The 18,997-nt window shown below is 24.8% G+C and overlaps 3 protein-coding genes across 5 annotated transcripts in view; 2 read left to right on the top strand and 1 right to left on the bottom strand.

The window, feature by feature from the left end:
* The window catches only part of fbp (fructose-1,6-bisphosphatase), a 19,459-nt gene extending 8,693 nt beyond the window's left edge, over positions 1–10,766 (bottom strand). For 2 of the 3 annotated variants that reach the window (XM_017902454.1, XM_017902451.1), the window contains exon 1: positions 10,715–10,748. The gene's annotated coding sequence lies outside the window, so the exon portion shown is untranslated. Of the gene's footprint in view, positions 1–10,714 lie in introns of all 3 variants that reach the window. The other variant, XM_017902453.1, reaches the window with a different exon arrangement.
* A 1,567-nt stretch (positions 10,767–12,333) lies between these two features.
* On the top strand, positions 12,334–12,801 carry LOC108549203 (ubiquitin-conjugating enzyme E2 T). Its single transcript, XM_017902484.1, has one exon. It carries the CDS (start codon positions 12,334–12,336, stop codon positions 12,799–12,801), a length of 468 nt encoding a protein of 155 aa, XP_017757973.1.
* A 2,518-nt stretch (positions 12,802–15,319) lies between these two features.
* Positions 15,320–18,130, top strand: nito (RNA-binding protein spenito). The gene is made up of 2 exons (XM_017902428.1): positions 15,320–15,662; positions 15,860–18,130. Exons 1-2 carry the CDS (start codon positions 15,538–15,540, stop codon positions 18,048–18,050), a joined length of 2,316 nt encoding a protein of 771 aa, XP_017757917.1. The 5' UTR covers positions 15,320–15,537; the 3' UTR covers positions 18,051–18,130.
* Positions 18,131–18,997: the final 867 nt, after the last annotated feature.

An 18,997-nucleotide genomic window follows, 5' to 3' on the forward strand; every position in this document is an offset into this window, starting at 1 on the left:
GGAAAGATGATTGGCTGTGACACCTTTGTTCGTTACTAACAAGGGAAGATCCCCAACCTAGAAATTCGACAATTTTTGAAAATTTGGGAATATATGTAGGTATGCGTTATGCAACTTTTCCTTGGTGCGGAATTTCATTTTAAGGGGTGAAAATTAACCCTTAAACATTCGACTAAGTTTGAGTTATATTGCTATAATTCTTAAACTGTACGAGATAGAACGAAAGTTTTTAAACAAAAGTTACTTCTTTTGTGTAAATCTGGCAGATGTTAAATGATATTTTAATTGTTTAAACAACTAAGAAAGAATTATAAACAAAAATCAATGTTTTTTTGAATTTTTTATCTTTTTCCTAGAATTCTAATAGTTAAAATAATTATGAACTACATAAATAATATCTTTTCTTTTTTAATAAGTACGAAAGATTGCATTGCTGAATTGTATTTGTCGAAAAACACAAAATTCTTCGATCTCATTGTATCACTCGCAAGAGTTACGAGGAGCAATATTTCATAGGAAACAGTTCGCATCACAAAGTACAGAAATGTAATAAATTATATTCTTTCGCGCTATATTATCTCGTGTATTTTTTCCGTACACTCATTGATAGTAGACTAATGAACTCGGTGAATAAGAAGACAAGAAGGGACATTTAGATATTAAGTAATAACAACTTTCCTTTATTTTCCTCTATCCCTTATATTAACTTAACTGTTCAATTTAAGGGTTAATTTTCAGCCCCTTAAAGTGAAATTTCGTACCATAATAAAATTGCATAATACATATCTACATATATATCCTCAAAGTTTCAAAATTTATTCAATTTCCAGGTTGAAGATCTTCCCTTATAAGTAGAGAAATAGAACAGGAGAAAACCGTGCAACCCTTGGTGGGAACGGAAGGAAAGGATTCAGAAGAAATAAGAAGAGAAGATGACAACATTAAGAAATTAAACGAAGAAATCCGATGAGAAGAATTCATAAAGGTGATTAAAAAGATGGAGAAAAAATCGAATTTATTCAAAAATTGCCCATGAAACTGGGAAAAATCTTTTACGAAATCCCTCAAGATCTACAAAAAGAGAGGAAAATATGTTAAAACTGGACGTTGGAAAAAATATTTCCAATTTATAAAGAAGCAGATGAAAAGGATGTGAGAAACTGCAGAGGATTAGCATTATTAGCATTGTTGGATATGGAATACAAGATATTAACGAATGTAGTAGAAAATATCAAGACAGTGATTAAAGCGACATAAAAAGATAGGACAGAGCTAATGTAGATTCAAAAGTGAAATAACGACGAGAGATCACATATTTGTGATAAACTCGCTTATCAGAAATAGATTGAAAAGAAAAGGGTGAAATTGCATTCGTGGCTTTCCGCGTGGCTTTCGACAATGAAAAGAATGAGAGAAAACTACGTAAAATGGTCATGAGGATAAATAGCAACACTCTGTACTAATATGTACATCTAAAGGACGGAGAACCGAAAATTCAAGTAGAAGCAAAAAAGAGAGCAGGAAACTCGATTAAGCATCACAAAGGTCATCGTGAAGAGTAATAGTAACGCATCGTGAAATAACAGTGACTGTCAACGATATCTTTGAGGAAAGGATTAAGAGAAACTGAAAAAATTAATTAAAAAAGAAAGAAAAAAAAAACAGGAAACTGAAGGAGCTAGAAAAAGCAAACAGTAAAGGAAATAGCAGACGAACAAGTACTCGTGATATTAGGACAAGACAGTGATGAATAGGAGAATTAAAGGAGAATTAAAGGAATGGATAGAAGATGCATTGAAAATTAGGGAGTACTAACTAGCTCAGAGAAATTGGAACAAAAGTCAAAAATTAAATTATTAGCCAGACTATAAGGAACTTAAGAAACAATGGACGCGAAAAGAATATTGGAAGAATAGAAAAGTAAAATGAATACACAAAGATAATGGGCACAAGTGAGATGTGGAAACATTAATAGAAAAAGAAACAAAATATTTAAGGGCGACAATTGTAAGCTATGCAATAAAAAAAAGGAAAATTTACAACATACTTGATCATGTCAAGAATTGAGAAAACTAATAAAAGAAGAATTAATTGATAAGGTGGAGAAACAATTAAGTATTGAAGAAAGTGAACAGTGAGATAAATAACAACTGGAGAAAGATCTTAAGAGAGAAAACAATCCAGAAGTGTGTAATTATACAAGAGAATTTGAAAGACACATAAAAGAAAGACTAGAGGAGGAACTGGAAAACTGCATAGAAGCTGAAAAAAATTAGTTATTCTAAATAGTATTATATGTGATAATACATCGAAATACGATAAGGTTATGTGCAATAATGAATATAGTAATAACAAAGAAACTTGTGATGTAAACGTTCTTATGCTGTACTTGATACCAATGATTAATAAATTCTTCTATTTATCATATACAATTCATTTACTCGTTCATAAATATAATTTTAACAATACAAATAGTAATAAGAAAATGTTTTTTGATAAAAGATTTGTTATAAAATATTTTCGAATTACGATAAAATAAATATTGTTACTATTTTTACTTAAATATATATTCAGAAGAAAACTGCCTCAAACCTTCGTTACATCAGTTCTATTATAAAGATATGAACGCCACACAGTCTTTTCAATGTACAATTTTTGTTTGCAATAATTTTCAACTTTCCATTAAATTTCTTTTTCTGATGGAATTGTAGTTCAACTTACTACCTTAATAATCATTAAAAATAAAATTCATAAATGCAACAATGGTTGAATATTCTACAACGACTCAATCTCTACAACCACATTCTTCATATTACAAGCACATAATACAACAAATTTTTTTCCAAAAAAAAACTAAAAATAACCGGTCAATGCAGTTATAGTAAATTATTTTCATTGTTACAGGCAGTGAATTGTTTTGAGAAAATGATGATTACAAATATTTTTGTTACTTGAAATACAAAAGTTTTCAGAATTTAAAGTATCAAAGAATCAAATTATTATAATGCTTAATGGAAATGAAACTGAAGATTGCAAATTAAAAATAAAAATCAATAGCAATTTAAAAATGCTATTTTAGTATTTTAAATTATTTAAAACTAATGTTCTTATAATATGAAAATTAAATTACAAATCTTGGATTACTGTTTGTATTTTTAAAAGCCTTTAGATACATAATCATATCATTTCAAAAATTGAAATTATTATCTGTTTCAAAATTACAAGGAACTGAATTAATTAGAATTAGTTAAAATATTTTAAGTCTAATTAATGCAAATAAAGAAAGATCAATTTAAAATTGTTATAGGTAAGATAGAAAAAACTTCATACAACATTAATAGAGTTTATGAGATAAATTATCCATAATTAAAAATTGCATTATACACATCTATATATGTACAAAAGATATCTATATGTTTTCATATTTAACTATGTATTTCTATTACAAATATATATATTAAACTTCATATATATTTATAATATATTTCATATATATATGAAAGTAATTACTTTCGTAGTGATCGAAAGTAATTACTTTCATCAAGTAAATATCTGTCTCATAATCTAATGAAATATTAATATATGTATCAGTCAATCTAAACTGGCATATTCTTTAGTTTATGTCAATAATTCTGAAATCAATATAAGGTATGAGTCCAAAGTATGATTATATACATAATATGCTTAAAATGATAATACCATACAAAATAAAAGATAGAATTTTTCATAAAATTTTGTTTTTCTACATTTTTTCAAAACTTTTCTTCTTATATATCCATGTTTGTAGATAATACCCTTAATGAACAAGTTCTTCGAATCTAGATATAGCAATTGTATCACTATTTACATTCATTTTGTATTGTCTTTTCCAAGCATTCTACTACTTAATTTAAATATATTAACTCCTTGTGGTTCAAATTACATTCAATGCTTTATTTTAATTGGTTAATAGTTAAGAACCTATTTGAGAATGGTATTCAAAACTTGATTTTATTTTCATATTTTTCTAATTGATAAAGTAGTTATACTGACATACTTTTGTCAAATTAAATTAAAATACAAAGGGCTATATTTTATGTATAAAAATTAAGAATAATCGAATGAAACAGAATATCAACTCCAACTGGACATAAGATTTCAAAGGGCTAAATCTTCTTTCATCACAGAACAATACTTTTGCCAAAATTTTGAAATTCTTTGTTATAAAATTTAGTATAAATTTTTTCCATCTTTCTGATTTATTTTATCTATATATACAGTTCTTTCTGTATAGAAGTATCTTATCGTATAAAATATATAGCGCTCATTATAAAGTATTAACTTTTAAACTTCTTCACTAATTCCTGATGAATAATAATTTACTTACATATGTTTTTGGATAACAACCACTTTGAACAAATGATAATTGATATAATCACTTCACATCCTATTTTAGAATAAAATGATTTTTCCTCAGAATTTAGACAAGTTTATAATATTATTTATTTCTGCTACGTAAATTTAATTCTCTCCTTATTTGTTATATCTTACTATATTTTACCTTTTTATCTACGAATTGACTAAAATCAGTTACTGTTTGATTCTGTAGCATAAAAAGCTGTACTTCTATTTGAAAATGACAGTTAAACGTTTGAAGTAATGATGATAGATTGTATTTTGTATTCTATATCAATATCTTCTGTCTTTCTACAAATACTTACAAAATATATTTTTATTATTATTTGTTTTATGTATTACATATATTATTGTTTCTTGTTAATAATAATTTTAATTTTATTAATAATTTTATAATTTAAGTTTTTGTTTAATCTGCATATGAAAAAGAATATATAAAAAAATATATGTTTTAATTCAGTTTACTCATATGAATAATTTTGTTCAGAACTGTAAGATTGTAAGAACATAAATGAAATTATTTTTGATGTAATTTTACTCGATATAATACATACATAAATACGAAACATACGTGTAAACATACACTTTCATATAATTATGTTTATCGTAGAACAACCCGTCTATATTTTATCTATATTATATGTTATTTATGATACATAACAATTAGTACAAAGATTGAATCAATATGTATAAAACTTATATTTTGTAAATTATTTCATCACGAAATTTGTTAGGTTACTTTTATATTACGTACTGTATATAAATACTATGGAGCATTTTTGGCATAAACAGGAACTTAATAAAAATATGAAAAGTAAGAAAAATAAAGACATTTCTAATATGTTAATTAATGTATGAAATAAATATAACTAACCATAGAAATGTATTTAAGATTCTGAATACTGTGAGAATGAATAATACTGTTCTAATAATATAATTATTTTTAGTTTGCAAACTTTATGCAACAAGACTTCGTCAATGATAGATTTTTGGTGTTTGTTTTACAATTATTGATAATTAAGCAGCTTATAAATACTATAGATATAAATATACATATTCAAAAAATATTTAAAATAATAATGACTAACATTTTTGAGTCTTAATAAACCTTACTGAATATAATTTTTTAAAATTATTGTATGTTGTAATTCTTTTATGTTATATTATCAGAAATTTAGTTGTATAAAATATAATAAATAATATAATAAAATGTGTAATATTGATAAGTATGTAGACATCATATTCAAAGTTTGTTTAAAATTATAAATGTAATTGTATATATGGTTTTGAATTGTTAGTGCTGATTACCTAAAATTTCAAAAAGAATTTATCTTTCTAAAGATTCATATGAATATTATAATTAAGGAAAAAATAAAATGTTCTTTTTTTAAATATCACAATACATGTAATCAATATAAATTAATTTCCTTACAAATATTAAATTAAAAGTTTCTACTTTTATTGATGGTTGCAATTACAATATTATTGTAATTGTATTGTATGTATTTGCATTGATACAACGCGTGAATAAACTTCTAAATTGTAAATCTTGTTCTGACAAATTATTGTTGATAAGTATGATGGACAATATTAAAAAACTAATGTAGTATATTGATAAAAAAATGTAATAGATTACAATAAATTGCAAAACATGATTAAAAAAATAATACTAATGTAATATTATAAGAATTAAAATATTTTAAGGAACTTAAAAATGATTATTTGAAATGTTCAATTCTTATTATGATAATTTAATTATATTAATTATTATTTATTTATACAATACATGTGTATATAGGGTGGTATAATAAATTGCTGAAGGACTTATGAATAAGGAATTGATCTAAAAAATATAATCACTTGTATAAAGTTTCAATTCAAATTAAAATATATATGATTTTAAATATAACTACATAAACTAATAATTTTACAAAAAAGTATTACAAAATAAATATAAATATTACAAATGGCATATATAAATAATTTATACATAATTAAGGAACTATGAGTAAACTTGTTTATTTAGATATAATATATTGCAAAATAATTTGAAAGTTAATGCTAAAAGACAAGAATTTTTAGGAAATCACAACTTTTGTCAGGATTGCGGCTCAAAACATATATGCAGGTGCAAAAGTAAACATACAAAAACAATTGAATAAAGATAAAATGATTAAAGTTAACATTGCTAATTGCTTACTTGTTATTATAGTAAGTAAACGTAAATAATTTTCAAAATAATTGAAATATAGTTTCTGTCAATTAGAATAATAAGAATTTGAGAATTACATTACAAGAAAGGTTGGATAATAATTAAAGATAATACATAGAGTATGTTCATTTTAAGTGTCTACACGGGATTATGTTTGTAAATATCAGAAATACCAAAAAATATTTCAGGTATAAATTGTAGAATTTAAAAGGTGACATATCGTAATAATAATTGTTTCATCTGGAGATGACCTTGGCGTATCTTGCGAAAGTCACATTTATATTTGTAAATGGAATCCTATATTTTTTATTATACATTTTTGTAGCTAGTATTGAGACGTTTTCCAAACATTACCTAAATATGTATTTTCATTAAGACGTTATTGAATTATTAGCCTAAAAAAATTAATAGACCGCCGGTATTAACATTATTCCATGTATACCGCGAGAAGGAATTGTCGTCTCTTTTAACTGCTGCTGATCTACATACAGTGCAACACCTACACGGTATTAATTTAAACATGAAACATATAGATACAAAATAATTTAACAAATTCTAAACAATAATAACTTTTAAATTAGAAGTTTTAAAGTATAAATATCTTAATACCTTTCCACAATGATTAGAAAATCACATTAATTAGACCAGTTTAAAATATAAAGATCCATTTTAAAAAAGGTATAATTATAATTTTTAAATAGACTGATTTATAAAAATATATAAAATTAATTCTAAAATATTCTTCATCTTTTATCTTCAGCATTTTACGACCAAAGCTAGTTTTCGCTTCTCTTATTAGATATTAGCACTTCTGTTACAAAAATAAACTTATCTAGTAGCACATGTAACATAATTATTGTGTGTCCATTGCTTTTTGATTTTATAAAGCGTTACACGAATATGTTTATATTCCCATACATTGAAAATTATTTTTCAGAATTTATATTTTATCTTTTAGTAAATGAATTTAATCTTTTCTTATAAGTATCTCTAATCTATTAAGAATGTCATGATACATATATATTATATTATCATAGATTTGTCGTGTAGTGTCGACCATCCTGTTGTGAAGTACCGACCAAATTAGTGTCGATCAAATTTTTTTGTATTGGAATTGGGTATCATTATTTTTTTATGATAAAAATTGTAGTATATAGTCAACATTTAGCGTTCGAATCGAGTTAACTTCTAAACAATACGAGAAAGAATTTATTTTTCTATTAGACAGTTCTGAAAATAATGAGTTCAAACGATAGATTGTTGTGTTTATTAATAGATAAAATTTAAAAAATCTAGTAGCACAGTTACAACATTGTATTCTATAGTCGTTACTCAGTCTGTATTTTAACGTTTTCCCTGATTCTTATTTTGGATTAAAATATAAATATATAATAATTTTAATATAAAAACAAAAACCGACTTTGCTCTACATCTACATAGGTAAATATCTTTTACTCTTTGTTTTCTTCTATTTTTCAATTCTTGAAAGAAGGTATTAAATTAAATGCATTTTCATATTACGCACAAATTGACATGCTGGTTATCAATGATTCAATTAATAAATAAATAAAATAGTAAATGATTAACATTTTATTGTTATTATATTATACTAATGTATTTGTAAAAAATTAATATAAATGAATATAAAGTTCAAACAATTTTCTAAATAGTTAAAATAAATTACATAGGCCAAATAAATAATATATGACTTTACGTAAGTTAACATGTGCTAAATTTATTAAAATAATTTGTCTATCAGTATCGAGTTAATAAATATAAAAATTTTATAATAGTACCGAACTTTACATAATATTATGCGATGTTTGAAATAATTTTATTCGGAGCATTTTCTTATTGTCTTAAATTTAGTATATAATACTGTTAGTATCCAAAGTCTTTTTATCATTAGACCCTCTGCTAGTAAGAAAATTATATTAAATATTTGATTTTACGTTACTTCAAAACAGAATTTTGAAATAAGCAAATGTCTAGTAATGAAGGGATAAGATGCAAAATATTTAGAGAAATGACTATTGACGGTACATTGACGGCGCATTGGTGTGCTGAATGATACAATATAATAAATTGATATTCGATACGATTTTTTCGAAACTTTAGGTTGATGTGGAAAAATTTTATTTTAAACTTCTAATTTGTTTTTGCATAAAAAATCATTTCTTGTTCACTTACACAAAAGATGCGTAAACCTTATTTTATTATATTTAACTAAATTATTGCAAATTGTAAAATAAATTAATAAAATAATTTCTGATTCTTTAGATCATAGGTATTGTATTGTAAATGAATATTTTCTTTCCCATAATTTTTATCATAAATTATTTTCAAAAATTTTTTATTTTTGCTAAATAGTAACCTACTATGATTTTTGAGAATAATTTTTCTAATGATTTTTTGAATAATTACTGTACCAATTATTATTTTACTACACTACATTCAGAAAAAGATAAGAGCAAAAAGTAACAAGCAAGTGGATTATTTAAATAGCTGTATTTCTTTATTGAACTGTATCTTTTTATAACTAATCTATCACTTTTTGTACTATTAACTTTTAATTCCATAGAATGGATAGAATTTCACTGAAAGAATTTTTCGTTTTGTATAACTACTAAAATTATTTTTAATATTATCCTCTTCAACATTGAAAAAATAAAAATAATATTAAAGTTTGAATAAAAAAAAATTGATATTGCAACCATCATGACTTTAGTACAAGAAATGTTGAAATGGCTATAAACCATAATTCATACAAATAATTATTTTATGAAACAATAAGAAATATAGTGAAAAGAATATTAAAAATTAAAAATAAAAGATGGGTGCAACTTAGCAGATTGCAAAGAAATTATATATAGAAAGTCTTCCTTTAAGTTTAGATTTATTAATTACAGAATCAAATATACCAGTTTGTTCATATATTCTCATGTTCTTGAAAAATTGTAACCTTAAAATTTAAAGTAACATAACTTATTGCATAACCATAATTTAAATATTATATAATCATTATAGATATTTATACTACAGAAGCAAACCTCATATGAAGTTTCAAATGGTCAATAAAAAAAAAATATATATATATATAGAAAATCTGGTTAAAATTTTGAACAATCTGGGGGAGATAAAAACAGTGATATAATATTTATTGAGGAAGAATATGAGTGTAAGAATTATGGATAAACAATAGGTTTGAATCATAGAAAGGCGGGGAGGGGGCTGAAAAGTTATAATCTGCAATTAAAAAAGGTAGAGGACTATTACAATGGATATAGGACAAAGTTTCAAATATACTATATGTAAATAAAAAAAATGACAAAAAAGCTTACATTACATATTTATAAAGAAACAAAATTTCTCAATAGTAACATATGTAATAATAGAAACTAGAGACAGAAAGATAATATAAAATAGAAGAGTTTACAATGGATGAAAGAATAGACTTAGAATATATTGAAAGAAATGATAAAAGCCTATATATATATAACAAAGATAGAAAATAGAATACACGAAGGTGAGACAGACAAAGAATAAATATAATGTGTACTACATGTAAACATCTGCAAAAAAAACAGTGAAACAGAAAACAAAAAAATGGGTGAGACACACATGGGTGAGATAAACAGTATAAAAACCAAAAAAGAAAATACAACAGTTTTGATAAAATTAAAAAATGAAAAAAAGGCAAAGACAAGAAAGAAGAGTTCTTTAAGAAGAAGCAAGAACTAAAAGATATTTTAAAATTATTATATAACTACATAATATTCAATATTATGTAACTACCTTAAAAAGATCTGGTATATTTTAATGAAATAATTTATGTTCTTCAAGTATTTAAAATAAATTATATACAGTTTATAACAAAATGTTATGGTTACTTTAATATTTAAAAAAATGTCTAAATTTATTTAAATATATAATGTTAAAATAACTTCTGTCATAATAGTGTTTAACATAGAGATATCTACATTTTGGTAAGATAAATAACAATAAAACCTTTGATCTCTGATTAAGAGTGTCTAAAAGTATAAAAATTAAGTACTGCCGAGTCTAAATACGTGAACAATGACTGCGTGTCGGTAAAACACAGCTTACCCGTCGCAAATGTATATTTTGCCGCCATGTCAACATTAAGAATCATTCCGACATTTTCTCTGGATGATTTCTTCTTCGAAAAAATCTACAAAATAGATACCCTATAGCAAATTCATGCTGAATAAAGAACTTTGTTGACCAATTGCAACTATTCACGAGCATAAATAATTATAATAAAGGACATTAATAAATATTTTAATTATTTTATTTATAAATATTTATAAATATTTTAGATTTCATGTAATTCATTTTAGCAAAAAATCACGCGTTTTTTGGAAAAACTCATATTTTTTGAAAATTAAGATAATGAAGCAATTTTGTTTACGAATTCATATTCAGAGAGGTAAGTTCTACAAGAGTTATCCAATAGATATTATAGATAAAAAATCTCGTCCGAAACGACAGCGACGCAATATTTTTCTAAATTATATTACTCTCATTTTTTTACTATTCTTAATTTTTGTAGAATGATTTATTGTTTTACGCGAGATATGTCCCGATAAACGAAAGACATATAATACAACAAGTAGTATAGTTTACGATTAGAAAATTTATTAAAATTTTGTAATCTTTTTACAGCTATAATTTTTGAACAAATAAGTAGATTCTTAATATTAAAAGTGGTATTTCTGAATTCCATTTGATGAGTTCCTTTAAATAAAAAGAAGGAAACAAAAGAAGGTTTCCCACAGGTAAAATTTACCCCAAGAATGTTTTACAAAACAAATAATATTAACCTAATAACAATAACCTTCGCCATTTTGACTAAGAATAGTAAATCAATGAATTTACAATACTACATAACGGTATTTATTTAATAGCTTATCAGGATATCAATTGAAATAATACAAAAAATACATAATTTCTAAATATATACTTAAGTTTTTTCATAAATAACTTTCATAATATAATTAATGTTATTATATTTTATATCGAGATATTAAAAAATTTTAAACATTTTAAAAATAAAAGATATAAATTCAACTATATCTATTTCAGAAATATATAGTACAATATAATTAAAATTATGCTAATTTTATATATTAAAATATTTTATTGTTTTTAATGATGTATATAACTTTCACTGTCCAATAGTAAAAATTGAATAAAGGACCTATTTTAAGTCATATATAATCTAATATTGAAGTTTCCTTTCTTCATATTTTTTGATTATAGTATGTAATTTGAAAAGTACATGTATATGTATTAAGTTTTGAAAGTAATCGAATGTAATTGAACGATTAGAAATTTTAAAAGAAAGCTGTTACATTAACGAGTGAATTTGTAAAAAATATCAAAATATAATTACATCTAAATAACTAAAATATAAAATTTGTGTATAATTTAAATAGGTAAGAAATATAAATAAAATGTCCATAAATGTAAATAACAACCGCGGATAAATAATCGCAATTAATTATTTTTAATATATGTAATTAATTATTTGTTATTCAAAAACATGAAATCATATTTAAAAGCATAGAAAAATTTGGTACTAATAGAAAAATTAATTATGATATGTATAATAATAAATAAAAATTCGTTAATATTAAACTTAACGTTAAATTGTAAGTGTAAAATAATATTGAAAAATATTTTTCTTTATTGAAGGTGATATAATGCAGAGATCCATTCGATTGAAACGTGAATTTGAAAGACTTAATCAAAATCCTATAGAAGGCATTTCTTGTTATCCAAAATCTGATAATTTTGAAAATTTTGTCGCAACAATTATTGGACCAAAGGAAAGTCCATATAGTGGATACATTTTTCAATTGTCAATAGATATTTCTGAACAATATCCATTTGAACCACCAAGGATAAATTTTCAAACACCTATTTATCATCCAAATATTGATAACAAAGGTCGTATTTGCATGAATCTTTTAAATATGCCACCAAAAGGTAGTTGGAAACCAACTATTGGATTAAGAAATCTTTTGGATGCTATACAATGTTTATTAGGAAATCCAAACCCTGATGATCCTTTGATGGCAGATATAGCCCAAGAATATAAATTGAATAGAGAAAAGTTTGAAAGAAAGGCAAAACAATTTATGAAACAAACAGAAAATAAACTTTTATAATAATAAATATGATAAACATATAAAAGAGTATATTTTAATTGTATGATATAATTATTATTTTTTATTTCTTTTATAGCATAGCATTTGTTATATAGCATACTATTATCTTTTTACATATATTTTTTTTATATATTTAATATTCCTTTATTATTAATATCATTTATTACTTGAAAACTTACATATCTTTGCCAAACTAAACTTTATTAGAATGTCTGTAATTAGTAATTGCAAATTATAGTTTTAGTTTGCAACATTCTAAAATGAAAGTGAATCATTTGAAATATTTAAAATGAAACATTCAAAATAAAATAGAAAATGAATATATTTTGACCTATTTTTTTAAAACTATTTCAAGTCTCAACAAAATTTTTGTTAAAATATTTATTTACGTCGGAAAAATATATACTCTGATGTTTTTAAAATATTTTATAATATTGGTGACCTTTTCTTTTTGATATTTTAATTATAAATAGATATATAATCATAAATTATTTCATAATATCATAGATTGGTACACAAGTATCACATATGGACTAGTTATATCTTATATCATCAATAGCATAATGATTTCAGTTCTTTAAATAGTTTTTTTTATGTATAGTCATTTGTTTTACTTTTTAAATAATATCTCTTTTTTGTTATATATGTTTAACTATTCATTATTATTTATTTATGAAACAATTTTTTAATATAATGTTCGAATCTATTAAGAGGATTTAATACATGCTTCCTTAAATAATTACTGTAATCAACTTTGTATATCATTTTAATAAAAAACATTGTAATATAAGATTTTATAATCATAAACAGTTTATATACTAGTATTTAGTTTGTTATAGTAATAATAGTAGTTTATTAATCCATTTCAGTTTTGGATGTGTTCCAGTTCTTTATACATAATTTCAACATTAACGCAGATTATACATTTTTCTCTCTTTATTATATACATCTGTTACGTTTTATGAAAATAATATGATAAATTATGATAATATAATAATATCTTATATGATAAAATAGAATAATATAATAATATCTAATTATAAGCATTGTATTTAGTTTGTTCTATAAATTTCTATTTATTATAATTTTTCATTTTTTAAACTCATACTAGTTTATTTTTTCAATTTTGAATTTATTAAAATATATATTGTTATGTATATTACTTAAGTTCTGTAACTTTAATTTAAATATCTAAAAAAAATTATACAGTCAAGGGTATTAAGTACTACGATAAAATCAATTCTTTTCAGAGTTACATTATCATCAAATAAAATAAAGTTTTATTACAAAATTTATGGAAAAAGTTAACAACTTCGAAAAAAACACAGTAAGGTAAATAATTCATAAATTTTCCTATAATAACGAACTTTTTACAATTAATAAGAATAATAAGTGATTTATAATAACTTTATTCTACATAATTTTGAATATTCTTACATGATAAAGGAAACATATTTATCTAGTAAAAAAATTAAAGGAAATTAAAATTATTAGTATTTAAAAATTGTTATTACGATGAAACATGAATGACTTGAATATCAATAATGTAATTACTTTTTATGACAACTTTTTAACAGCTTTCACAATATTTCATTAAAATTAATATTATATAGACAACAACTTATCATTATAAGGAAACATAAATGTAATTACTATCAGTTAATTCTTTAATATTGCTAATTAAAAATGACAAATTCCTAATTCATTATTCATAATGAATATGCTGAAAACATTTAATCTGTGTTTATAAATACAATATTAAATTCGTATATTTGTATATTGTGGGAAACGCACAAATAATTTTAAAGGCAGAGAATTTTACAATTATTTTATATTATTTGGAATTTAATTATATCAAATAATTTTGAATGATCGTATATTATTCATATGTTATACATTTATATTTTATAAATTATATAGATATTCATCTCCATAAGAAAAAAATTAACTTTTATCGAAAATTTATTTGAAATATTTTTTATTAAAAAAACAAATTATAGTTAAGAATAACTATAGTTTAAATTTGATTAACCATTTGTTTCATTTACAACATGAAAATTTACTGACAATTATTTTTCAAGTAAGTAAACATTTGTTTAGATTTCAATCTATACCATATTTGTAATAATATGGATATACTTTATTCTTTTTATAGAATTCAAATTCATTTATTCTTATTTATTTATAAAGTAAAATAAAATTGAAGTAAAATTATCTATCATGTATTTTATACAACCAATAAAATTTCTTGTAATACGCACTCTTTCGTAATATAGTAAAACTACTAATGTGTTTGTAACGCCCTCTAGAAAGAAAAGTTTGTATTTCTTCAATAAATGTCGTTGAGCGGATCTTCTCGTTGCGTCGACGGAAGCATACTTGCACATCAATTTGCGAATCAATAGTTTGCACATGCAAGTAGTAGTACTATATACATACAAAGAAATCAAAACAAATATAATTTAGAAACAACAAACTAAATTAAAAAGAATTAAAAAATTTTAGGAAGTGCAAAATAAAAACGTTTAATTTGACCTTTATAGAATTTACTTTAGCTTGCAAAGAAATTCCGGAAGTTAACTAAAGAAAGAAGAAAGTCGCCATTTTGTGCTCATTGAGAAGGATAAAGACTTCGTGAATGACGGCTTGATTCAAACTGAATAATCTTTGTGTAATTATTGTTCCTTTGTTTTTTTCTTCGCCATTCGTTCGGCTTTGCCGTGTTAAGCAGCGTTGATGATTGGGATTCCGCGTGACGATCGACATAAGATCACGGTTAAAATCCGCAACAATATGAAAAGGAGCTCTAGTCGTGACACTCCTCCTCCGCGCGTCAAAAGAAGCAGATCATCGATGGGACGGTAAATATTTTTCATGTTTTTAAATTTATTTCAAAAAATTTAAATGAAGTATAATTTTTGTGTTTCATGTTTTTCACTAGAATAGATGTATCTTATGTTACTTAAAAAATTTATATTATAAATTACTGAAAGACTTTATTCTATGTTATAATAGAGAATATTTTAATGTTATTAGAGATTTTTTAATTAATTTACAGATATGATGATTCTAGTGATGAACGAATAACTCCTGAAAGAATCCGTCGACGTAGTAGAGGTGCAAGAAGTCCTAGTCCTCCAACACGTGCCTCTTCTCATGCTCGTTATGTAGAATCAAGTTCTCATAGGGATGATTATTTAAGAACACCCAGAGAATTACCTCCAGAACGTCCATATAGCTACAAAGTGCTTTGTATCAGTTCAATTCATCCAAAAGCAAGTGATGAAGTGATAAAAGATACTCTTTATAGAGAATATAAAAAATTTGGAGATTTTTCTATTCGAATTTCTCATGAATTAGATGAACGTGTTGCATATGTTTGCTTCAGAAGTTCAGAAGATGCCAGAGATGCTAAGCATGCAAAACCAAGAATTATTATGTATGACAAGGTAGCACTTGTTGAACCAGTTTATGAAAGACCTGATACTTATCGTCGTCCAAGATCAATTACACCACCTGATTATGAAAGATATTATGCCAGAAGTCCTGGTCCAACAGATAGGCATAGACCTTTAGAACGATATGAAAGAGTTTATGGACCTCCTGTTGGGTTGCCTCCACCACATAGAGAAATGAGGCGCGAAGCAATTCCTCCTCCTCATCATGAATTTGTTAGACCACCAATTCATCATGGTCCACCTCATGTTCATCCTGGTCCACCACATCATTATGGTCCTCCCAGACATATGATGATACGACATCCAGTTCATGGGTTTGAGCGTGTGGAAAATAAAAAAGATAAATTTCCCAATTATTTACATCATGTTTCTCCAGAAGATGACCCACTAGCAACAAGAACACTTTTTGCAGGAAACTTAGAAATTAATATTACAGAAGAAGAATTAAGAAGAATTTTTAGTAAATATGGAATTGTTGATGATGTTGATATCAAAAGACCCCCACCAGGAACAGGAAATGCTTATGCTTTTGTCAGATTTCAGACATTGGATATGGCACATAGATGTAAAGTTGAACTTTCTGGACAATACATAGGAAAATTCCAGTGTAAAATTGGTTATGGAAAAGCTACACCTACTACAAGAATTTGGGTTGGCGGTTTAGGACCATGGACTTCAGTTCCACAGCTAGAAAGAGAATTTGATCGATTTGGAGCAATAAAAAAAATTGATTATATTAAAGGCGATAATAATGCTTATATTTTATATGATTCGATTGATGCAGCTCAAGCTGCTGTAAAAGAAATGAGAGGATTTCCCTTAGGTGGGCCAGATAGAAGACTGAGAGTTGATTTTGCAGATGTAACTCCTGGATTTGGATTTAAACCAAGACCTTATCCAGAAGAAAGTGGAGAATTTAGACCAAGACCAGTAGATTATGAACCTTCTTATGATCCTTATGGACCAGATAGTGATTTTGGCTATGGACCAAGAGGATTTAGAGGTAGAGGATCTGCTCCATGGCATGAAAGAAGGGGTGGAGGAAGAGGCGGATATCGTGGAACTTACCCAGAAAGTTATATGAGAGAAGAAGCTGATTGGTCTAGTCGCAGACCACCTCCAGAATTAGAATATGAAACACCAAGAAGTTTACGTCGGTCTTTATCAAGAGAACCTGGTGTAGATAGATCAAGATCAAGATCTCCGCGTAGAAGACAAATTGATTCTGATTCAGATTCAGAGAATACTCACAGTGGAATGCTTTCTACATCTAGAACATTACCTGAAGTGGCAAGAAAATCAATAGCAGTTTGGCAAGGAGCATTAATCTTAAAGAATTCTCTGTTTCCAGCTAAATTTCATTTAACTGATGGTGATACAGAAATAATTGAGGCCTTGATGAAAGATGAAGATGGAAAACACATGTTAAGAATTACACAAAGATTACGTTTAGATCAACCAAAATTAGATGATGTGTCAAAGAGAATTCAAACTTCTAGTTCACATGCTATTTTCCTAGGATTAGCTGGTTCAAGTACAGTTATATCTACCGATGATGCTAACGTGCAGACTAGACCCTTGCGCAATTTAGTATCATATTTAAAACAAAAAGAAGCAGCTGGTGTCATTTCATTACTTAACAAAGATACAGAGGGAACTGGAGTGCTTTATGCGTTTCCACCTTGTGCATTCTCTACAGAATTATTAAAAAGAACCTGTCCAAGTCTCAGTGATGAGGGACTTAAGGAGGATCATCTGGTAATCGTCGTTGTTAAGGGGGGTAGCGCCTAAGTTTTCTTGATAATTACCAACTAGAACTTATGTATATACTGGCTAAAGTGTTTAGTACCATCATACTAAAAATCATACTGAAAACCATCATACTTAAAATCATTTTACAATTACTTTGTTTGAAATGTGTAAAATTTTAGAAAATTTATAAATAATGTCCTATATACTTTCTTTTCATAAATTACGTTTTTTATTCTAGTAGAATTTTAAAATTTGTAAAAATGGAAAGATTAACAACTAAAAATTTATTAAAAATTGTGCTTTACATAATATATACTAAAATTTTAAGTTAAAAGTAAAAACTATAATAAAAAGTTCTATATTAATAAATTACAAAATTAGAATGAAAAATAAAAAAAAGAAAGCATTAAATATAACTATAGTAAAGGACTATGATTACAATAGAATAAATTGCACTTTTAAGAAATTTAAAATATTTCTTCATCGATCAAAAGTTAAACAATTGTTATAATATTATTATTTCTTTATATTAAATTAATATTATATGAACAATTTCGTTTCCTCTCATTTTTCCAAATTATAAACATTTGAGTATGTGAAAGGTCACTAGACACATAAGCCTCTATATGCATAAAAAAAGATATAAATTTTATGAATCTGAATTGCTAAAGAAAAACAGTTAAGTTATAATAATAATAAAAATTTAACACAAACTATTATTTTAATTTTTAATTGAACATATTAAGTAGTTTCTATTGTAATATGTAAGGATATTCATGTCTATCCTTAATTTTTCTTATTACTTAAAGAAGTATTCGTAGTTTAATATCAAAGCAATTCAGAATTCATTAAGTTTTAAGGAAACACTTAATTAAGTTATCTTAATTATCACAGGTAATATAAAAACTTAGATTTAATTTGTATTATAATCACATAATCTGCTGCTATATATATATAGATATATATATAATATATGCATATACATT

This window comes from Eufriesea mexicana, unplaced genomic scaffold (assembly GCF_001483705.2).
Source record: "Eufriesea mexicana isolate 0111107269 unplaced genomic scaffold, ASM148370v2 scaffold1824, whole genome shotgun sequence".
NCBI classification, from domain to species: domain Eukaryota; kingdom Metazoa; phylum Arthropoda; class Insecta; order Hymenoptera; family Apidae; genus Eufriesea; species Eufriesea mexicana.